General features: G+C 38.2%; 1 protein-coding gene across 2 annotated transcripts in view; it reads right to left on the bottom strand.

Annotated features, from left to right (window-relative positions):
* Positions 1-1,248: 1,248 nt before the first annotated feature.
* The window catches only part of phf3 (PHD finger protein 3), a 34,465-nt gene continuing 11,395 nt past the window's right edge, over positions 1,249-24,318 (bottom strand). Inside the window, exons 4-17 of one of the 2 annotated variants that reach the window (XM_062058294.1) lie at positions 22,886-24,101; positions 22,421-22,691; positions 21,289-21,331; positions 19,359-19,479; positions 19,113-19,269; positions 18,892-19,008; positions 18,673-18,795; positions 14,397-14,544; positions 14,109-14,292; positions 13,887-14,034; positions 13,472-13,561; positions 13,178-13,373; positions 2,415-3,391; positions 1,249-2,318 (exon numbers count right to left, since the gene is read on the bottom strand). In XM_062058294.1, coding sequence (XP_061914278.1) covers positions 1,884-2,318; positions 2,415-3,391; positions 13,178-13,373; positions 13,472-13,561; positions 13,887-14,034; positions 14,109-14,292; positions 14,397-14,544; positions 18,673-18,795; positions 18,892-19,008; positions 19,113-19,269; positions 19,359-19,479; positions 21,289-21,331; positions 22,421-22,691; positions 22,886-24,101 — 4,226 coding nt within the window. In that variant the 3' untranslated portion in view covers positions 1,249-1,883. Of the gene's footprint in view, positions 3,392-13,177; positions 13,374-13,471; positions 13,562-13,886; positions 14,035-14,108; positions 14,293-14,396; positions 14,545-18,672; positions 18,796-18,891; positions 19,009-19,112; positions 19,270-19,358; positions 19,480-21,288; positions 21,332-22,420; positions 22,692-22,885; positions 24,102-24,318 lie in introns of both variants that reach the window. The other variant, XM_062058293.1, reaches the window with a different exon arrangement.

The following is a 24,318-nucleotide window of genomic DNA, read 5'->3' as shown; positions in this document are numbered from 1 at the left end:
CCAGACCCAAAAACGCAGAAGAGTTGAAGGCCACTATCAGAGCAACCTGGGCTCTCATAACACCTGAGCAGTGCCAGAAACTCATGGACTCCATGCCACGCCGCATTAACGCAGTAATTGAGGCAAAAGGAGCTCCAACCAAGTATTGAGTATTGTACACGCTCATATTTTTCATTTTCATACTTTTCAGTTGGCCAACATTTCTAAAAATCCCTTTTTTGTATTAGCCTTAAGTAATATTCTAATTTTGTGACACACGGAATTTTGGATTTTCATTTGTTGCCACTTCAAATCATCAAAATTTAATGAAAAAAACATTTGAATGCATCAGTCTGTGTGCAATGAATAAATATAATGTACAAGTTACACCTTTTGAATGCAATTACTGAAATAAATCAAGTTCTTCAAAATATTCTAATTTACTGGCTTTTACCTGTATATATATATACACACACATATGTATATTTATATATATACATTTTTATAAATATATATATGAATACATACATATATGTGTATATATTGAATACACATATGTATATACATATTATTTTGGTTACATATTTAATTTGCGATTAAAAAAATAAATTCCAATTCCAAGTCCATTTTTTTTGTTGCAATTATTTTGGGGTTGGATGCAAAACAAAACGCAAATTTCTCTTAATGAAAAATATGCACGCAATAATAGCAGGTCAGTAAATGACAATTCCGTCCTATGAGCGCCTGATAGACTGTCAAACCACCACAGGCTGCATACCAGCAGTGCAAAGAGCAAACTTGTGATAAACTGGATATTGAAAAAAAAAAAGTCTGATTAGATTGAATTATTAAAAACACAAATTAATTTAATTTCTGATATAACATTTAGATAAAAAGCATAAATGCTATAACTTAAACTAGCATGTTTACAATATTGAATTTCTATTTATTTAACAGTACAAACCACCTAAGACACCAAAACACTTAAATGCAGCTATACTCGATCCCGCCACTAAGTGACAGTGTTGCTCTCATGTTTATCAGGACAGCTACTTTCATTAGTGTAGTCATTTGTGACAGTTGTGAATGTTACTTTGAAACCGTAAGACAAAATTGACTGAACTGCTTTTTAAGTCTTTGTAAAAAAAGAACCTGGTGAAGATGTCTTTGTTTTGACTAATTTAACAAACTGGAAGAGGTGTTTTTTTTAGGTGATTGTATCTTTAATATATTTACTGTACACAGAAATGTGAGTTCTTTTTTATAACCAACAATAAAAAAAGAATGAGCTTTATTACCAACTGTACATACACAGGTGCAAAGGCACACTTCATCTCTAAAGGTATATTACAAGCCAAAATGTACATCGCACTTCGCCAATAGAGAGTAAGACTATAAAATATTTAAAGCAATCTTTTAAAAAAAACAAAAAAAGAAGTAGCCGAGTTGGGAACGTAGGCAAAGTCAATAGTTTTCCTTTTGTGGCCAAGGTCTTAACTCTTAAAAAAAACTGACCTAATGTATAAGAACGTCTTATCATTACTACCAGGACTGTCCAGTACACACAAAGCAGATGTTTAGAATATAAAAGGTTAAAATTTGATATGGGGAGTGATGAACGGTGGAGAGAAAGTGACGACGCTCACTTTACAAATGAACGATTGAAATACTTTTGTGTGTTTTTATACTAAGATTAAAGATGTTAGGACCACCGCTTGAAGTGCTCGGTAAACTTTAGAGGTTGAGTTAAGGGTTCTAAATGGACAAGTGAGTGTGATGACGTTTATGACTTCATACAAAAAGGTCAAAGGAGGGACGTGATGATGAAATAAAAAGCAGAAGTGGTTTGAATGAGTGTCAGAGCACCAAACACCATCGATGGAATTCCTTTAAAAAACTAATAATTAGGAGTAATTGGAGTCTTTTGAGCCCCTGCGTCCGTTCTCATAGTCCGAGTCCCGCCGATGTCGGTGGCGTTCTTTGTGGCGGCTGCTGTAGTCGTCGCTGTGGTATCGCTCTTTCCTCTTCTCGCCGAATCGGTCCTCGCCGTGTGCGTGGTGTCTGCTTCTCTCTCGCTGCTTGTCGTCGTGGTTACGCTCGTGCTTCCTCTCGCGCTCCCGGCTGTGGTGCTTGCTCTTCTTCCCGTGGTGAGAATCCCTGCGGTGTCTGCTGCCGCCGCGGTGATGTTGATGATGGTGTTGGCCGTCCTCCTCGCCCTCCTCCTCGTCCTCCTCCTCGCCCTCGTCCCGCTCCTCGCTGTGACGCGGCATCTCCCACGGGTGGCAGTAGGTGTAGCGCTGCTCCTCCTGGGGGGCCTCGTCTGTGGCCTGGTTCTGGTCCTGGACGTGCGGGTTGTGGAAGGAGTTGGGAACAGGCTGCTGCTGGGCGACAGCTGCAGCACTGATGCATGCTGGGAGAGTTGAAGGCGATCTTACCTCAGCCGGATCTTCACTTTGGTTTTGTTCCTTCAACTTCTGCTTGGCCTGAGACATCTGTAACAGGCCCTGATGAAATGTTGTGACAGGGCTGTTCTTAGCGCCGCACGACACAGGCGCAGGTTTGGTCTCCGCAGGAGCGTTAGGGGAACTTTCACTGGCTTTATTTTCCGTCGCACTCGAATAGGCGGAAATCTTTTTCAAAATCCCACTTAGAGGAGCTTTGGAGTGATGAGTGTGATCTGACGCCGCCTGGGACTCCGGCTTCATGTTGTCTGCATCGGCGAACAGAGCGGCGTCCTCCGGGTTGGGGCTGCTGCTCACTTCTTCCCGGCTCTGTGTCGTCGCCGACAAGCTCTCCAAGAAAGCGTCGGTCGATACGTCCGGCGGCTTATCTCTCAGGGTGACGGGAGCACTTCGGGGCGCCGCCTCAGCAGCTTTTCCCGATGAGGCGTTCACAGCCTCCGTCTGGCAGGGAGACGCCGGTTCTGCTTGGACGGGTTTCACTTCTTTTTTCTTAATGACAAAGCGTTCTCGGGGAGCAGCGGCAGTCGGACTCTTGGAGCTTGCGCTCGTTAGTGCTTCGGTTTTCGGGGTCTCTCCAAAATCGGGGAGTGGCGGTAGTTCTCCACCCCAGCCCACTAACACGCCAGGAAGAAAGCGAAGAGGCTTTTGGGACTCCGGATTGTTCTTCCCAGAAGGAGCTGCTTCCTCAAAACATTCAGTGATCGGCTCTTCCGTCGCCTCCGCAGTCTCCAGGAGTTTTTCCTGCTCGCTTTTATTCGGAGTCGTCAAGGAGGCCAAGAAGAGCTTCTCATCTTCTTCTTCTGCAGGCGCTTCTTTCACAGAAACTGGAACGGCTTTGACTTCAGGAGACATCCTTGCTGCTTCATTCAAGACAACAGGAAGATAATCTCTTTTTGGCCTCTGGCGAATTATTAGTCCCAGCAGAAGGTTGGCTCGGTTGTTTTCGAGACCTGTTGAATCACAACAACAATTAGCTTTGGCTCATAATCGTGAGGAATTGTTTGTGATTTAACAGCATTTCCAAATTTAAAAAGGGCCATAAGATTTTTTTTTCTACATTTAAAACACTTCCTTGTAGAGATGTCCGATAATATCGGCCTCCCGATATTATCGGCCGATAAATGCTTTAAAATGTAATATCGGAAATTTTTGGTATCGGTTTCAACCCCCCAATTTTCCCGGGAGACTCCCGAATTTCAGTGCCCCTCCCGAAAATCTCCCGGGGCAACCATTCTCCCGAATTTCTCCCGATTTCCACCCGGACAACATTGTTGGGGCAAGACTTAAAGGCACTGCCTTAAACGTCCTCTGCAACCTGTCGTCACGTCCACTTTTCCTCCATACAACCCAGTCACATAACATATGCGGCTTTTTCACACACACAAGTGAATGCAAGGCATACTTAAACAACAGCCATACAGGTCAAACAGAGGGTTGCCGTATAAACAACTTTAACACTTACAAATATGCGCCACACTGTGAATCCACACCAAACAAGAATGACAAACACATTTCGGGAGAACATCCGCACCATAACACAACAGAACAAATACCCAGAACCCCTTTTGGCACTAACTCTTCCGGGACGCTACAATATACCCCCCCACATCCCCATCTCCCGAATTCGGAGTTCTCAAGGTTGGCAAGTATGCTCTAGTATACTCTGGACTGAAGCTGTGTGCCTTCATTGTTTTTGTAGCTGTTGTTTTGAGGCATGTTTAAAAAAAAAAAAAATAATGCACTTTGTGAAAGTCAATGTATAGTATTTCCCATAGTTGTAATGGGTATCAGGATTATCTCAGGGAGAGCATGTCCCAAATTCCAAGCTGCTGTTTTGAGGCGTGTTAAAAAAAAAAAAAACACTTTGTGACTTTAATAATAAATATGGCAGTGCCATATTGGCCCTTTTTTTTTCCATAACTGGAGTTGAAATTGTTCTCTTATTTTGGAAAACCTTGTTTTTGATTGATTGATTGAAACTTGTATTAGTAGATTGCAAAGTACAGTACATATTCCATACAATTGACCACTAAATGGTAACACCCGAATAAGTTTTTCAACTTGTTTAAGTCGGGGTCCACGTTAATCAATTCATGGTAAAGTTACATTGTTTAATGAATCCAGCGAGGCATCACAACAAAATTAGGCATAATAATGTGTTAATTCCACGACTGTATATATCGGTATCGGTTGATATCGGAATCGGTCATTAAGAGTTGGACAATATCGGGATATCGGCAAAAAAGCCATTATCGGACATCTCTACTTCCTTGTGGTCTATATTAGATGAACTATACACTACTTTTTATTAGATATGGCAACAGTGGAGGATGCATGTGCATGTACGAGCCAGTCTGCCCTACAACTAGGGCTGGGCGATATATCGAGTTTGTAAGATATATCAAATTATTTTTTAACAAGATATGAATTAAGAAACTATAATATCGATAAAAAAATGTTCAATGTTAAAATTACCAAACGCGGCTTATTTGTTGTGTTCCTTTTTCTCCCCCGCAACACGCCATGAGCTATTAAACGCCTCCCCTTCCCCCTTCCAAGACGTGCTTGTTGTCTCCCCACCACTGCACTGACCCACAACAACAACAACACACAAGCAAATATGGAGCCCGACTGTGCCATCAGCAGTGTGCCAGTGACCAACTAGTAAGTAAAACGCCAACTTCTGCATACTCGCCAACAACTACGGTTTTTGATAATCCATTCCGGTTTACGACTGCAGTGGTAGAAAATACGATTTTCAAATTAAAAATAAATAAATAACTTAAAAATCTACGCTACATAGCTTAACTACATTTCCCAGTAGCTTCGCCATTTTTTAAACAAGTAGCGATTTCCTTAGCTTAGCTATTTTTAGACCCATGTAGCAGTTAGCTAAGCTACATGTTACAAAAGAAGAGAGCGGTAGAAGAGAAAGAGAACTGGACTAATGCAACTCCACAGGCAGGGGACAAAATATACGGGAAAGATCAATGATTGGTTGGTTTACGTATAAGAAAATCCATGATTGGTTGGTTGGATGGTTGGTTTAAAAGGATGAGTCACGATTGGTTAAGAGTAGGGCAAAATATTAGGGACAGGCCAATCAGAGGCTAGAAAGGGCGGGTCATGGAACCAGGAAGGGAAATCACAACAGACATCCCAAATGACGACGACAGAGTTGGAGAAGAGAATATTCAAGCGAAATGTACGACGAAGTGAAGAAGATCAACAATTAAGTAAAGTCATTTACTTTGTGTGACAGTCCATTACATCGCCGACTGGGAATTAAAAAGTGCCTGGCGGCAAATTTATTTTTTATCGGAGTTTGATACATGTTGTATTATTTGCACAGCTACAGTATGTTATGTTATGTAGAAAAATATTTTTCTATTTTATTTATGTTATGTAATGATGTGCTACTTAAACAGTTTATTTTCTGTGCTGTTAATACCCATCTTGACTAACTGGGTTAATAAAAGTGCCACTGATTGTTTACAGTACAGTTAGTTGTCATTCACTTCAATTTCAGTGAATATCGTTAAAAAATGAATATCTTTATATGTATACTTTCACTGAAAAATATATTGAGATATATATCGAATATCCAGTTTAAGCAACCATATATCGAGATATACTTTTTCGTCCACATCGCTCAGCTCTACCCACCACAAGAGGATAGAGGTAAAAGGAATTTTTGACTACAGCGTCAGACTACAAGAGGATGAAAATGGTGGACTCGCTCAAAGCTTTTCAGGCAAACCTCAACCATATATGGCAGGGGTGGGCAATTAATTTTCACCGGGGGCCGCATAAGCTACCCGAGCACTGCTGGAGGGCCACATGACAATATTTCAATTAAATTTTGCTCAATATTATTTTTGATATACCGTAAGATAAATAACAATGATGATAATAATAATAATAATTAATAATAATAATAATAATTTAATTTAACCTAACTTAACTTTATACAAAAGCAGATTGCTTTTGATGGTCACTTTATCCTGCATTATCCAACATTTTTCCCCATCAGATTTGGACAACCATCTGTTGTTAAAAATAGTTTTTAATCATATTTATTTTATATTGTTTTTTTATATTGGTTTTATATGTAATTGTTTTTTCTTTTTATTCAGTCATTGCTGAAGCTAAGGATAATATTTGAATATTGTTTTTAATATTGTTGTGCAGCACTTTGGAAACATTTTGTTGTTTAAATGTGCTATATAAATAAAGTGGATTGGATTGTCACACCTGCCAGCTTGTCCAAACACGCATTTACCTCTGTGAACAAGTCATTACCTGTGGTTGTCTCTTTAATTGACTGCATCAGAGCTCTCATCCAAAGTTAGCCAAAAACAGTCCATGTCTCCGGGCATTATCAGCGCAACAAAGTCCAATAAGCACTCCTTAATAAACTCTCCGTCAGAAAACGCCTTACTTTTTCTGGCGCTTTTGTGAGAAATGACGAAACTTGTCCTGACGGCTGCATCTCTGGGGGTGTGAAATATGGCACAAAGTCCTTGTTGGGGTTGCAGTTTTACCATCAACGCATCAGCCTCCCTTGCGCGCGCTTCATCAGACACATTCCGGTATTTTCCCTCGTGTTTCTTCGTGTAGTGACGATTAAAATGATATTTAAACACAGCAACCTGTGTACCACACATTAAGCACACGGCTTTACCGTTAATTTATGTAAAGAAATACTTGGCAGTCCATGTCTTGTTGGAAACACGCCATTCCTCATCAACTTTCCTTTTTTTAGCGTCTCATCACTTGTCTCTATGCACCTTCACTCACAGGTTCCCCCCGGACATACGGCATAAATAACACATTTCAAAATAAAAGCAGCACAGTTGTATTGCGCGCACGACATAGATGTTTTTTAAACTTTATTTTGTAATTTGTAATTGCGCCGTTCAATTCACTCACAATCGCACACGCGCATACGTCCACACGGAAGTAATACAAATAACGCTTTTCAAAACAAAAGCAGCACCGTTGTATTGCACACTCGACATAGATACTTTTTGAAATGTATTTTGTAATTTATGATTGGCCTCACGCGGGCCGGACAGGGATGCGCAAAGGGCCGGATGCGGCCCGCGGGCCGTACAATGCCCAGGTCTGATATATGGAGTAGGAATATAACAATATGAAAATGTCATAAGACGGTTATTGTGACCAAAACTCTCACGGTTATTATTATCGCAGTATTGTTGAATGTGCTCAAAAAGTACTACAATACACACACTGAAATATTTTGAATATTTTTTTAAATTACTAAAATAAATAGACACACTGTTGGGACAACCCACTATTTTGCATGTTTTGTGTTTCATATGCTTCACTGATAGTGTTTTAGTCTTAGTATTTTATCTGTTTTAATGGCTAAGCTTTTATTGTTTTAAATATTGGTCTGTAGTGTAGCACTAAGATTTATTTAAATGAAAAGTGTGTAACTGTGTCCAGCGGAACATAAAAAGACCTCCGTATCGTATCGTATACAACGATCACTCTGTTCGAAAAGAGCACCGCTTGTTGAATATCTCTAACCTACTCAGTGGCCTAGTGGTTAGAGTGTCCGCCCTGAGATCGGTAGGTTGTGAGTTCAAACAGAGTAATACCAAAGACCATAAAAATGGGACCCACTACCTCCCCGCTTGGCACTCAGCATCAAGGGTTGGAATTGGGGGTTAAATCACCAAAAAAGGTTCCCGGGCATGGCCACAGCTGCTGCTCACTGCTCCCCTCACCTCCCAGGGGGTGATCAAGGGTGATGGGTCAAATGCAGAGAATAATTTCGCCACACCTAGTGTGTGTGTGACAATCATTGGTATTTTAACTTTAACTTTAGTTGCTCAGACAGTAATGTGTTTATACAAGTTTAGATTGGAGTACGTTGTTTTATAATGGGGAAAGACCTCAATGTCTCTTGTTTTCATTAAAGCAGGCGAGCTGGCACCAGTCATTCCGTGAGGTGTTCACAGTGCAGTTAATCACGCTTTTTCGATAATTTTAATTTAAAATCGGTAATACTAACCGTCAGGAGTTTTACCGACTGTTTATCGTAACATCCCTAATATGAAGATATCCACTTACATAACTAAGGCAAAATATTTCTCACTAAAGTCTCATATTCCAAACAGCTCGTTTGAAAATAGGCAAAACTGTTTAATTGATATCTCTGCTAGGCACCCCATGTTTTATCCCAAATACACAAAAAGGTGTCAACAGGTAAGAAAAGTTGGTTTTGCACAATAACCCCTTTAACACACCAACAGCAGCTCTTATAAGACTGTTAGCACTGCAGCACTAGCCTAGCCAGCAGCCACAACGAGACAGCACTTCATTATGCACCAATGGCGGTTACAGCAAGTGAGGTTGCATTTAGGAACATCCGGAAATATGAGTATCAAACATTAAAACTCAAGTAAGTAATTTTTTGCACATTCTCTATGTTCTTGCTGCAACTATGACCATTTGTTGTTGATTACATTTCTTATATTTGAATGTATTTCTTAGTTATCATTCCATTTACATAATTGAAGTATTTAAATTAGTAGCCTGTTGAACTTGAATGTCACATAAATTCCATAAAAGTCAAAAGGCATTTTTTCAAATTTTTTTAAATGTACAAGTTTGGGCCTGCACTGTTTTTAAAGTACTGATTTGGTACTAATCGTTTAAAAAGTAAACCATTCCCATGCCTTATAGTAAATAGTAAAAACTAAATATTAATTTAGATATTCACAACCATCTACATTATATGTATTTATTTGGACTAGAACTCTTTGATAACTTTTTATTTATGTGAATGTATCATTATTTATTATGTATGCATGCATTTACATTTCAGATTGAATACAGGAAGTGAACGAAATTATTTGTTACAGCTAAAGGATAATGGAGAAAGGATCAAATCAGCTACGCTTCTTCCTACTCATTTTCAGAGTTCAGACGTGTTCAACTTTGTGTGACACTGTAAATATGTGCTGTAATCTTGTTTCCGTGTTGGAAATAAACATAATATGCAAACGTCATAAACGTCATATGCAACCCTCCTAGAGAGGCCCGCCTCACACTTCAAACACCCCCTGCTGTGAACTATGTTATGATCATCAAGCAGGCACATCATTTATTAGCAGTCATGTTGGTTTATGTACAGTATGTGATGATGAATACATATATGATACTGAACACAGTACTTTGCATAAGAATTAAGCTACCATGTTTTTGACTAAACTTTAATGACCACATCACTAGAATGTCACTTACAGCATACCTAGACCAAGGGTGAATTGTTAATTTAATTGCCAGAAAAAGCTACCTCTTAGTTTATGGAGGATGAGTTGATGGGCTGTTATGATTCTAGTTTTGTACTTTTAGTGTAATTGTGTCATTGTTTTCAGTAGTACGAATCGTTCAAGTCACAAAAATGATAAACATTTCTACAGAGTTCCTCGAGAGGTAAACAAAAAGGGCGGAAGAGTGCAAGATTGTACCAACAATGACGACTACAAAAGAAGCTCACAAGGGAGCAGAGTCGAAGAATGTAGTGATCACTTCGTTAAAGGTTTGTTTGATATACTTTTAACGTTTATTATTTCCCATTTAAAGGCCTACTGAAACCCACTACTACCGACCACGCAGTCTGATAGTTTATATATCAATGATGAAATCTTAACATTGCAACACATGCCAATACGGCCGGGTTAGATTAGTAAAGTGCAATTTTAAATTTCCCGCGAAATATCCTGCTGAAAACGTCTCGGTATGATGACGTTTGCGCGTGACGTCACGGATTGTAGCGGACATTTTGGGACAGCATTGTGGCCAGCTATTAAGTCGTCTGTTTTCATCGCAAAATTCCACAGTATTCTGGACATCTGTGTTGGTGAATCTTTTGCAATATGTTTAATGAACAATGGAGATAACAAAGAAGAAAGCTGTAGGTGGGAAGCGGTGTATTAGCGGCCGGCTGCAGCAACACAAACACGTAGCGGCTACATCGTAGCCGGTGTTTCATTGTTTACATTCTCGAACGATGACAGTCAAGCTTTACCATTGGCCTGTGGGGAACTGGGACAACATAGACTCTTACCAAGAGGACTTTGAGTTGGATATGCATGCTTGTGGAGATGGGACAACAGAGACTCTTACCAGGAGGACATTGAGTTGGATACACGCTACCGTGAGTACGCAGCTGCGGCTTCCAAACATTTGATCGCTTGCCCGTACGTGCGTGCCGCTATGTGCATGTCACGTACGTAACTTTGGGGAAATATATGTGCTGTATGAACTTTGGGGAGGTAAATGGTACTTTGGGCTGAGGGATTGAGTGTGTTGTGCGGGTGTTTGATTTGTATTGGCGGGTTATATGGACGGGAGGGGGGAGGTGTTATGCGGGATTAATTTGTGGCATATTAAATATAAGCCTGGTTGTGTTGTGGCTAATAGAGTATATATATGTCTTGTGTTTATTTACTGTTTTATTAATTCCCAGCTGAATATCAGGTCTTACCCGCCTCTCACAGCATCTTCCCTATTTGAATCGCTTCCACTGCCCTCTAGTCCTTCACTCTCACTTTCCTCATCCACAAATCTTTCATCCTCGCTCAAATTAATGGGGTAATCGTCGCTTTCTCGGTCCGAATCGCTCTCGCTGCTTGTGGCCATGATTGTAAACGATGTGTAGATGTGAGGGGCTCCACAACCTGTGACGTCACGCTACTTCCGGTACAGGCAAGGCTTTTTTTATCAGCAACCAAAAGTTGCGAACTTTATCGTCGATGTTCTCTATTAAATCCTTTCAGCAAAAATATGGCAATATCGCGAAATGATCAAGTATGACACATAGAATGGACCTGCTATCCCCGTTTAAATAAGAAAATCTCATTTCAGTAGGCCTTTAAGTATAATTTTGATATTACCAGGGGACGGCGTGGCGAAGTTGGTAGAGTGGCCGTGCCAGCAATCGGAGGGTTGCTGGTTACTGGGGTTCAATCCCCACCTTCTACCATCCTAGTCACGTCCGTTGTGTCCTTGGGCAAGACACTTCACCCTTGCTCCTGATGGCTGCTGGTTAGCGCCTTGCATGGCAGCTCCCGCCATCAGTGTGTGAATGTGTGTGTGAATGGGTGAATGTGGAAATACTGTCAAAGTATAGTACTACCTTGAAGGTAGAAAAGCGCTTTACAAGTATAACCCATTTATCATTTATTTATTTATATTATTTGTATTTCTTAAACACATGTTTGCAACGAGTGTTTCGAAAAACACCAACTCGGCGTGTCTGTATAAAAGAAAGCAAATGTGAGCAAAACCTTAAAGAGTTAAGCTTTTACCAAAGACAACAATCATTAATTAATCTTTCAGCACATACTCAATGTTGACATCTATAGTTATATTTTGATAAAGGCGGGGGAAACCCTCAACCGTAAACGGCGTGTACAACAGCAACAAAAATGGCGGAAGACGCAAAATTAAATCATGAAATGCAACTTTACCCAAGCAAAAACTATGCATATTTATCCGGGAGAATCTTGATACCAATTTCCTTGACCCAGCCACACACAAAGAAGTTGTAGACCTCCATGCTTTTCCAAGCTTCCATCTGTTTTGTCGTGTAGAATGGCGTCTGGAGCACAATAGTTTGATATGTCTGGAAACGCGACCGACGCATAATCCTTGATATCACTCGACAAATCTTTTTTGATAAAGTATAGGGTTCTATTCGATTGCATAGTTAGATTTTTTTGCTCGTATCTGCTTTTTGCAGGAAGATTCAAGCCTATGCGAAGGAGATGTGTTGCACAGTGTGAGGCAAATTGTGGTCACTCCAGATACTGACTACTTTTCTGACCCCCCACCAATAAAGCAAAACTGCATATTTTAGAGTGGACTTTTATTGTGAGCAGCCTAAGGCACACCTGTCCAATAGTCATGCTATTTAAATAGCATCTTGAAATGCTACACCTGTGAGGTGGGAAGGATTATCTTGGCAAAGAAGAAGTGGTCACTATCACATATTTAAACCGATTTGTGAACAATATTTAGAGAATAATAGGTATGTTGTGTGTACAGTAAAAGTTTTAGATCTTTGAGTTAAACTCTTAAAAATTGGGAGCAAAAACAAAATTGTTGCGTTTATTCTTTTTTTCAGTAAATTGTTCATTATTTGAGTGTTTAAATACATTTGTCTTCTTCCGTATTAATTTGTAAAAGTTTGGAGAGTTTCTTTAATGATAAAGGCCAAATTAAGGTTGCACGTCCAGTTAATTTCATTACACGCGTTCACTTCCTGTTGTAGAGACTTCTGTGTCATATTCCTCAGAGTATAGATCCATTATTCAATACTAAGAGAGTACAGCCTGTATGTTCAACGTGCACAAATGAATACCTTAGTTGCTCAGACGTTATGTTGTTTATAAATAGGTAATGACATTATTGTCTTTTGCATTCATGTTAGCATTTAAGCAAACTGGCATCTCCAGTAAATAAGTATTAACACCCATCCCAGAGTTTATCAAATCAAAGTATTACGATCATTTTAATTCACAATGGTAATACTAGCTTTCTGGAGTTTTACTTTGGTTTATCATTAATGCCGTTTATCTTTATATCCCTAGTGGTGGCCCAAGACTTTTGCACAGTACTTTGTTTGCGGGGGAAAAACAAGTTTTTTTTAGTTGTAAGGTGTTCACAGAGAGAGAAGCACAAACAATTTGGCTCACCAGGTCCATCAAAGGGCACAAGCTGATGTGGCACTTTTTCAGTAGCACCCAGAGGAATGATATACATGTCTTTCACTTGTTTGCGGTTGTTTGACACCACCCCGAAACGCCTTCTGCTGCTGAAGTAGGCATAAAGCAGAGTGTAGGAGATCTCGTCCTCCTCGGTCACAGGGGAGAAGCGAATCAGACACACTTCCTGTAAAATCACCAGATGAAATAAAACAGCACGTTGCAGCAATAGAAGACAATATTTCTTATTTGTTGGTGAGACGTAATCCATGATAAACATCTCACTTTAGTTCCAGTTGCACGGATCTTCTCCAAGTAGTCCCACACAGTCTGGGGACTTATCCTCCCACCAACCTGGATGCTGTCTGGAAAATCCTTTAGAAGAAGATACAGCATTGCTCTAAGCATTTGCATGTGATTATACTTTACAAGTAGTCAGGTTTAATTGCCCATTAAACTGATGACAATTTACAACCGTTTTTATGGAGTGTTCATTGTTGGTTCCTTTAAGTATACCTGTAGTGTGCTAACAAATCAGGTTTTTCTGACGTAAAGCTTCAAAGTATTTTTCATCACAAATCACATCTGTTAAGTTTTTCTTTAGAGGGCAGGTTATACATGTCAGGTGTCATTGATCCTATTCGCAACATGATACACTTAGTGTTCTGTCTGGAGGGGGTTCTTTTCAGGGGTGGCGTACCTGAGTCAAGTTGTCCAAATTGCCAGATACAGGGAAAGCTTTTGTGACAAGTTTGGCCACAGAGTGCATAGTAATGAAACCTCGCCACAGGGATGTCAGAGTGGAGAGAAACGACGTGTCATCATCTCCACCAGATGTAGAATCAGACCTTAGATGGAGAGAGCAGTACATTAGCGACTACTCCAACACAAAGAGAACCCAACATTCAAAATGGCTGGTCACCTTCGCTCATAGCTGGTCTGAGCCTTCTGAAAGCTCTCTTCTAGGACAGAGAGATGCAAGTCGTCCTCAACAGCAGGGGGTGCAGTGCACGCCTCATCTCCTTTGGTAGACTGCCTCTTTGCCACCGTAGTAGCAACTTTAACCACTTTGGTGGGCGCCTCTTTCACAGGGGGCGCCATACGACCTTAACGGGTAAGAAGAAAGGGTAAGAAGAGCAACACAACAAACCAGTGATTGAGGCTCATGATGTCTGACATCATCATGACCCAGGCTCAAGTTGCAGTTTACCTGTACAGATCTTGCAGTTGAGGTCAAATAAATGAGCCTTGTGTTGCTTGGTGGTGTCTTTCTCTTCATCTGTGCTCTCTTCGACCTTCTCAGGACCACTCGAAGGTTCTACAGGGGCTTCTGTCACTTTGACTGGAGATTCAACCTCCTGCAAACACATGAAGTAGTGTTGTACTACACCTTTACATGCAAGTAGGCTTGGATGATAAGTTTTGCTCGATGATATACTGTACCACAAAATTATTACTGATTAACTATATTATTGTTAGCATCATTTTATATATATATATATATATATATATATATATATATATATATATATATATATATATATATACTACCGTTCAAAAGTTTGGGGTCACCCAAACATTTTTGTGGAATAGCCTTAATTTCTAAGAACAAGAATAGACTGTCGAGTTTCAGATGAAAGTTCTCTTTTTCTGGCCATTTTGAGCGTTTAATTGACCCCACAAATGTGATGATCCAGAAACTCAATATGCTCAAAGGAAGGTCAGTTTTGTAGCTTCTGTAACGAGCTAAACTGTTTTCAGATGTGTGAACATGATTGCACAAGGGTTTTCTAATCATCAATTAGCCTTTTGAGCCAATGAGCAAACACATTGTACCATTAGAACACTGGAGTGATAGTTTCTGGAAATGGGCCTCTATACAACTATGTAGATATTGCACCAAAAACCAGACATTTGCAGCTAGAAAAGCCATTTACCACATTAGCAATGTATAGAGTGTATTTCTTTAAAGTTAAGACTAGTTTAAAGTTATCTTCATTGAAAAGTACAGTGCTTTTCCTTCAAAAATAAGGACATTTCAATGTGACCCCAAACTTTTGAACGGTAGTGTGTGTGTATATATATATATATATATATATATATATATATATATATATATATATATATATATATATATATATATATATATGTATATATATATATATATATATATATATATATATATATATATATATATATATATATATATATATATATATATATATATTAGGGCTGCAACTAACGATTAATTTGATAAATCGATTAATCTGTCGATTATTACTCCGATTAATAATCGGATAAAAGAGACAAACTACATTTCTATCCTTTCCAGTATTTTATTGGAAAAAAACAGCATACTGGCACTAGGGGTGTGGGAAAAAATCGATTCGAATTCGAATCGCGATTCTCACGTTGTGCGATTCAGAATCGATTCTCATTTTTAAAAAATCGATTTTTTTTGGGATTTTAAAAAAAATAAAAATTAAATTAATCAATCCAACAAAACAATACACAGCAACACCATAACAATGCAATCCAATTCTAAAACCAAACCCAACTCAGCAACACTCAGAACTGCAATAAACAGAGCAATTGAGAGGAGACACAAACACGACACAGAACAAACCAAAAGTAGTGAAACAAAAATGAATATTATCAACAACAGTATCAATATTAGTTACAATTTCAACATAGCAGTGATTAAAAATCCCTCATTGACATTATCATTAGAAATTTATAAAAAAAAATTAAAAAAGAACAATAGTGTCACAGTGGCTTACACTTGCATCGCATCTCATAAGCTTGACAACACACTGTGTCCAATATTTTCACAAAGATAAAATAAGTCATATTTTTGGTTCATTTAATAGTTAAAACAAATTTACATTATTGCAATCAGTTGATAAAACATTGTCCTTTACAATTATAAAAGCTTTTTACAAAAATCTACTACTCTGCTTGCATGTCAGCAGACTGGGGTAGATCCTGCTGAAATCTATGTATTGAATGATTAGAGAATCCTTTTGAATCTTGGCAAAAATCTTAGCCACACGATTATCAAATGTAATAGGAAAATTAATTCATACTGACCAAACTGGCTTCATGGAAGGTCGACAATCTTCAGACAATACAAGGAAATTGTTTAATGTTATTTACTATGCTAGAAGTCTCCCTTATCCCACAGCAGTATGTACTGTTGATGCGGAGAAGGCATTCGACCGCATAAACTGCTCATTTATGTTTTGCACATTACGTAAATTTGGATTTGGAGATAATTTTATACAATGGATTAAGATGCTTTATACAAGGCCCATGGCATCAGTCAAAACCAATAATCATATTTCAGAACCTTTTTCGTTAAAAAGAGGAGTAAAACAGGGATGTCCTGCATCTGGATTATTATTTAATTTGGTTATTGAACCCTTAGCTGCAAAAATAAGAAGTGAAAATAATATTAATGTTATAAAAATTGGCTCTCAGTATAATAAGCTATCGATGTATTGTGACGACATAATTCTCTACCTGTCACATGTTAACTCCTCTCTACACTATATCAATAATGTCAACACTGAATATGGCTGTTTATCAGGGTATGAAGTCAATTGCGACAAATGTGAAATATTACCACTTAACACTGCAAGAAATCACAAGTTCAGAACTCCAAAATTGGGTTTGGTTTTGAAATTGTATTGCATTATTATGGTATTGTTGTGTATTGTTTTCATTTAAAAAAAAAAAAAAAAAAAAAAAAAAAAATCGTTTTTGAATCGAGAATCGTGTTGAATTGGAAAAAAAAAATCGATTTTGAATCGAATCGTGACCCCAAGAATCGATTCTGAATCGAATCGTGGGACACCCAAAGATTCCCAGCCCTAACTGGCACCATACTTATTTTGATTATTGTTTCTCAGCTGTTTGTACATGTTGCAGTTTATAAATAAAGGTTTATAAAAAAAAAAAATTTAAAATTTAAAATCAAAACATTTAAAATATAAAAAATAAAACATATTGCCTCTGCGCATGCGCATAGCATAGATCCAATGAATCTATGACTAAATTAATCGCCAACTATTTTTATAATCGATTTTAATCGATTAGTTGTTGCAGCCCTAATATATACACTACCGTTCAAAAGTTTGGGGTCACATTGAAATGTCCTTATTTTTTAAGGAAAAGCACTGTACTTTTCAATGAAGATAACTTTAAACTAGTCTTAACTTTAAAGAAATACACTCTATACATTGCTAATGTGGTAAATGACTATTCTAGCTGCAAATGTCTGGTTTTTGGTGCAATATCTACATAGGTGTATAGAGGCCCATTTCCAGCAACTATCACTCCAGTGTTCTAATGGTACAATGTGTTTGCTCATTGGCTCAGAAGGCTAATTGATGATTAGAAAACCCTTGTGCAATCATGTTCACACATCTGAAAACAGTTTAGCTCATTACAGAAGCTACAAAACTGACCTTCCTTTGAGCAGATTGAGTTTCTGGAGCATCACATTTGTGGGGTCAATTAAACGCTCAAAATGGCCAGAAAAAGAGAACTTTCATCTGAAACTCGACAGTCTATTCTTGTTCTTAGAAATGAAGGCTATTCCACAAAATTGTTTGGGTGACCCCAAACTTTTGAACGGTTGTGTGTCATATATATATATATATATGTAATTTTTACCATTGTAGTTGGAAGGTCAACAACTAATCAATTATATATATATATATATATATATATATATATATATATATATATATATATATATATATATATATATATATATATATATATATATATATATATATATATATATATATATATATATATATATATATTAGAATTTTTACCATTGTAGTTGGAAGGTCAACAACTAATCAATTATCCAAAATAAGTACACAAACATGAAAATCAAAAGGACTCAAGTGTTAGCAAAAATAACACTTTAATAAATATTTAACATTTTGAAGTGCAGTTTTTCCCCAGTGGAAAAACTCGATCCGGTCTTTTATTTTGCTATAACTTTCCTATAAATTGAGCATACTTGCTCATTGTCTGTGTTGATAGGCTCATGTTGCTTATTTAGTTTGAAGCTGGAATATTTCCAAACATGGACAGTTGGCTTTACAATCATCTTTTTTCCTCCTAATTATTGTTACTTTGTGGTGTTTTTCACTTGCAAGACTCTTTGTTCGTGCATCTGTGTAAGCTAGCGGTCCTGCCTCCACCCACTGAATACAAAAATCATAGATTGATGACATGAGAATTCACTCCATTAATTAAATTCTGTTGTTAAATAAACGCACGCCTCTTGTGAGCCCTTTTGGTCAGAAAAGACGGACTAGAAAAAAAACACAAGGAAAATCAGACATGGCCATTTATAAATGGCGAAGTTAACTATTTTATTTTATTTTACCATTTGATTAATTGATTAATTGATTTACCGGCCTACTTGCGAGTGCAACCAATGAAAGGCATCGCATGTCTTGTACCTTCACGGGCTCAGGTGCTTTCACTGGTTCTTCACTCTCAATCTCAATCTCCCCTTTATGCGTGATCTTTGTGATTGGGCGTCTCTCTACCTCTCTTTGCTCTTTTTCAATCATTTCAATTGTCTGGAAAAAATAGAACATTATTATTTTTACCCAACAGACGATCTGATTGAATCAAAAGCAGAATGTGTGAGGTGGTAGGTTTTGACAATTACTCACATGTCGGTTCTCTCTTTGCCTCCAAGCAGCCAATTCCTTGGAAGCCAGTTCTTCGGGACTCATTCGGATTAGATTAGCAGGAGAGATTTCTCCCTTGAGAACCTTCTTAAAGAGAACCTGAGTAGTAGGATAAAACCTTTTAGATGTGAAGTGAAATGCAACAAGACTTTACATGCACATCATGTCTGTTCTCATTTAGAGAAATCTCAAACAGCGCTTACATTATTTTTAGTATCTTTAAGGTTAAACATCAAGCTTCGATACTTGTTCTTGTATTTGTTTTCTGTGTCTTTATACATATGAAAGAGTTCTCTCTCTGTCTTCTTGGCAACTTCTAACGCTTTTTCCACAGGTATATTCAAGTCAGAGTCCTTCAACCTAAAATGCAGAGAGCGTTACACATTCAGCAAATGTACACAGCGTTTCAAAGCTTTGCAATGAAGATGTACTTTATGGAAGTTTTCTACCTCTGTATAAGGATTTCTTTCAGAGAATCACGCACGCTGCGCCTGATCTCCTCCACAGATGCACGCCTTTTTGAAGTGGAAGATGCAGATTTAACTTTTGCCTCAAGTTTGAGGGGAAATCCTGTGAGGATAGAACCAAGAATAAGAAGGTTAGTATGAATACACAAACGCAAGTGCAGCTACAACAAAGCGTTTTTTTCAAATTAAAATTCTGTATAATGTAAAGTTGTCTTCAGCATGTAATAACACATCACTTAATGTTTGCATGAGCGAGACCAAACCAACCACTTACTTCTGGATAAATTGTGTAGCACTATTTTCTATCAAGTTTAAAAATAACCTCAAAATACTGCTATAATTATATCACCAACAATTTCCTTGCTAAACAGGCTATTTATTTCCATCTATATATTCATTAAAGATCGACCAATTATTGGCACCGATATTTGGCATTTTGACGTATATAGGTATCAGCCCTTTTTGTTGGTATACAACTACATCAGCAGATACAATAGATAACGCATATGATATCAGTATTTAGTATATAATTTTTTTTTAAGTAGACAGTAATAACTAAGGGTGCACAAAAAAATAAATTTACAAATGAATCGCGATTCTTATTCATCCCCTTTCTAAATTGATTCATAATTTGCAAATACTGATTTAACAAAGATATTTTTTTTCAATAAATACAAATTCAATACTTTTTAGGCCATCTCTATGCCACCAGAAGGAGATTTTTGACCCTGTTCACTGTTTTGAAAAAGTTTCACTATAATTATTAATACAAATAATACATTGCGGAATCAGTTTGACTTGAGAATTGTGTTGAATCAAGAATCGATTCTGAATCTAATAGTCACCCCAGCAACTCGAATCGGATCGAATCATTAGGCACCCAAAGATTCACCCCCTGTAACTAACCACTGGTCAAGCACTAGTTTGTTTGCCTAGCCCTCGCCTTTCTCTCTCCCCCTTGCAATGCTGTTCTCCTACAGTACACCTCTTCTGCTTACCTGTCAAAACTTCCAATTTGGTGGGAAATTAGTTTTTGTACTTCTTTTTTGGCATCTTCTCGGTTATGTTTTGTTTGTTTTTGCGACTGCAGAGATCAAGTCCCTGGACAAGCCTCTACCCGCTGCTCATTAAAGGAGCGCACAGAGTATCATGTTACGTGTTTCAATCCAATAATGTGACAAAGATGGATGAACATGAAGACCACAAAATATATTTCTGCCAAAAATACAAACTTTATGTTAATACTTTCACAAATAGAAAACGTATTATAAAGGTTAAGAAGAGCAGGCAGCAGCTCACACATTCTCATACTTTCTGTAAAATTCAAGAATAAAATTATGTCAGCCATCTTAAAAAATGTTACAACTATAAGCTACATAAAAAGGGAGGTGAGAATATTTTGTATTTAAATGTTTGCAATATTTCAGGGTTCCTTACGAGGAACTTAATGTAATAAATCGATAAACTGCCATAAAATTGTATGCAATTAAGTAGACGGCAAGTTATTGTGATGTAGCGATATCCCATATGTTTTACCAATTTTCCCAGGAGATTTTGTAAATTTTGAAATGCAAATGTTGATGTCCCTCTGATCTGCAGTATTGGACACACTTCTCCAAATGTTTTTTGGTGCTGAATAAACCACAATATTAACGCCGCATGAAACATTATGTCGCTATTGGTCCAACGTTTCTTAGAAAATAAAGTTAGAAAAACAACGTACAGCCTTGGCCATCTGTTTACTGATGTATAATATTCATGTTTAAATCACTTTCACTGCAAATGAATAACGGCTCCAAATATCGGTTATCGGCCTCCTTGTCTACTAATAATCTACTATTAACCCTAAAAAAAACATTGATTGATCGCTAATATCATATTGGTGTACACACATTAAAGCCACATCAAATACCTGTTTTATGAGAAGGTTCTGTAGACGATCTTCTACCTGGTTCCTATTGCAGATGAGGTGGAAAATTACTTAAGGATTATTTGAATACAGTACAATACTTACTAAACATTCCTCAAAATTAGAACATTTTTAAATAATTAAACACATAAATATACACTTTGTTACAATTCTGCCTTTGAAACAATAACCAGGCTCAGTTTTTGATTGACACTATCAAACTTCAAGGGGTCATAGTATGATTGTTTTCCCTACATTTAAAACACTTCATTGCAAAGATTTTGTTTTACTGGCAATCCTAAATACACAAAGGCAGTTGCCAACAAGTAAGAAACGTTTTACATAATAGGACCCCTTTAAATGATTTATGAGTTTACAATTCAATGACCTTTTTTATGTATATTGGCAGAATTTTGCACAAACTATCAAACCATGTAATTTATATTCCATGTGTTTTTGGTTGACTCGAGGTTAAATCTTTACAACAAAGTTTAAGTAAATGAAGATCTGGGTATTTGCAGATGTACAATATGTTGTTTGGTTGGCCACGGCTTGCGCTTGACTGGGGGTTACTGAGGCAATTGTAGTTTAAACAAAAATGTGAAATGTTGTAGAATAGCACAGAACCATGCTTAAGACCAAATATATGTCTTAAAAACTAAATGTCTTATATTACAACATATCAGTATAATCAAAAACGAAATAATAAACATTTTAAATGCCCCTCTGATAGTGCGAATCAAAACTCAGTGTTATCATCTTGTAATGGCAGAATATAGATACAGCTCTTTTATTGATCTCATTAGATTGTACAGGTAGTACCAGTAGGGGTTTTGCATAGCTAACAATGTGGTTGGTGAGTGCAGTGAGTCCAACTTTAGTGAGAAGCTACAAAATAGTGAGTACAGCGACCTTAGCATACACCCTTGTGCAAGCCATCAGTGTCCAAGGAAAGTAAAAGCAAAAATATAACAAACCCTTGTGTAGTGGAAATACTGGCTATGATTATTATCAGAGCATCACTTAGCTGGAGAAAAATAAGCACATAGTGAAACCTTTATAATCCTTTATAATGAAAAAATACATTTTGGTCAACAGCTTAAGTATATACAAAAATAAACATGACATGACCTACCTTCTTTACTGATCTGACACTCCCTGATGTCAGTGCCTGGGAGGATCCTGGCTTTGGATTGGCAGCCTGCTTATGATCCGGTGTGCCAGTTCTTATTTCGGGCACGGGTCCGGTCGGGCGGTCAGGTTCCACCTTTTTGCTCTCCTCCTCACAGCACTTCAAGCACACGTACATCTCATCTTCCTCCTCCATCTCACGTACTTTAGGCAGGTCGAGACCAACACAATCGCCGTGGAACCAGTCGTCACAGCGGCCGCAGCCAACCATGAACCTGGAAGACCAAAACATTTTTATGTTTAGGTTTCCTTCGCAACCCGTTTAGGCCCCAACTAGTTGGGCCTGAATTAACTGCAAATTGTTGTGATTGCTGCACACAAGATTACATAATTAATTAGATTTACAAGACCTAGGTACACATTTTTTCAATGTAATGCCAACAGTAAAAGTTTGGCACTCATGACTTACATATTGTTGTGGTGTTTCTTGCACAAACCGCAGCAGTTGTTTCCATCCCACACAGACTCACTGTTGGCAGGCTGCTCCTCGATACTTTCCCTCTTCACAGCCGGAGCGTTATCTGGGACAAACAGCTGTGGTTCGTCCACCGAGATGCTTCTTGACGTTTTACTTTTTTGCCTTTGAAGGATCTTTTCCAGCTTCTTTGTTTTAGGCTTCTCCTGTACGGCTTCTTCTGGCGTTTTGAGAGAATGGCCTGGACGGGCGGTATGTGAGGAGTTTTGAGCATGGGAGGGTTTGGTTGGACTGTGCTGCTCAACTGCATGGTAGCCACTAGATGGCGTCTTTTTCACTGGAGAAATAGGCTTGACTTTGTTTTCTCCTGTGTGCATCTTTTGGAGTTTAGAAGCATGCTCACTTGGGTTGTTTTCACCAGGCCTTTTTAAAGATTCACTACTTCTCTTCAATTTAATACATTTTGATTTAGGAAGGTCATCTCTTTGGACAACTCTGGATGGTACACTTTGGGAAATGTTAGCTCCCTTAGCCATGCTGCTTTGTTCACATGGAATCAATCCTTTATTCTTATTGGAATTAAGCGGTTGCTTGGATTGGAGTAGGTTTTTGGCTGTAATTCCTTTCCTTTCTTTAACATCCACCGTGTTACTAGCTGCTCCATTGTCTGGTGGCGATTTAACACCATCTTTGTCAGGCTTTTGTTTTCCTACCACATTCTGATTGTCAACTCCAGATTCCTGTGGAAAAGAACTTTTACTTTCCATCCCATTAGCCGCCTGGACATCATTTGGGTTCACGTAGGGACCCAGTCCAAGGGGAATATCATCTACACACTTCTTCTTGGCATCATCCAAGTGGGGAACTTTCTCAGAATTAGACACACTAACGGCATCTTCGGACAACATAGTAAACCCAATGTCGCCGCCGTAGGAAAAACTACTGTCAAAGTTAGCGTCGGCATCATGGAGATAAGACGGTCCAGGGAGTAGTTCAATTTTGAATCCTCCAATGGTGACGGTCAGTCGTTTGAGCACAACAGAAGGTTTTAACCATAATCCGCCTTCAAGATGGTTGATATTGATGCGCCCACCCAGAGTTAGTTCCTTCTTCAGTTGCACGCCCTTAACTCCTTCGTCGATCAAAAACGACTTCTGTTGCCTATTTAAAGGTTTATTCTCCAGGTGTCCCGTGGGCGCGGATTCTGTATCTGGACAAAAAACACATATGTTACAACATTTGGCGTACCCCACAGGTCAAATCATTGTATATAAAAAAACAGCATGCCTCTAAAGTCAAACAAAACCGGAAGTTCAGCCCATCAATCATAAACCTCATCTCATTGAGCATCTACAGGTGATCAAACAAGAATGTTGTTTTTTTTAGCTTTGCTTTAACTTTTTTCCAATGCTACCACAGAAGTGCAT

The sequence above is a fragment of the Entelurus aequoreus genome, linkage group LG09 (assembly GCF_033978785.1).
Source record: "Entelurus aequoreus isolate RoL-2023_Sb linkage group LG09, RoL_Eaeq_v1.1, whole genome shotgun sequence".
Lineage (NCBI taxonomy): Eukaryota > Metazoa > Chordata > Actinopteri > Syngnathiformes > Syngnathidae > Entelurus > Entelurus aequoreus.
The sequence above is the reverse complement of the archived record's forward strand: the minus strand, read 5'-3'. Positions and strand labels throughout refer to the sequence as shown.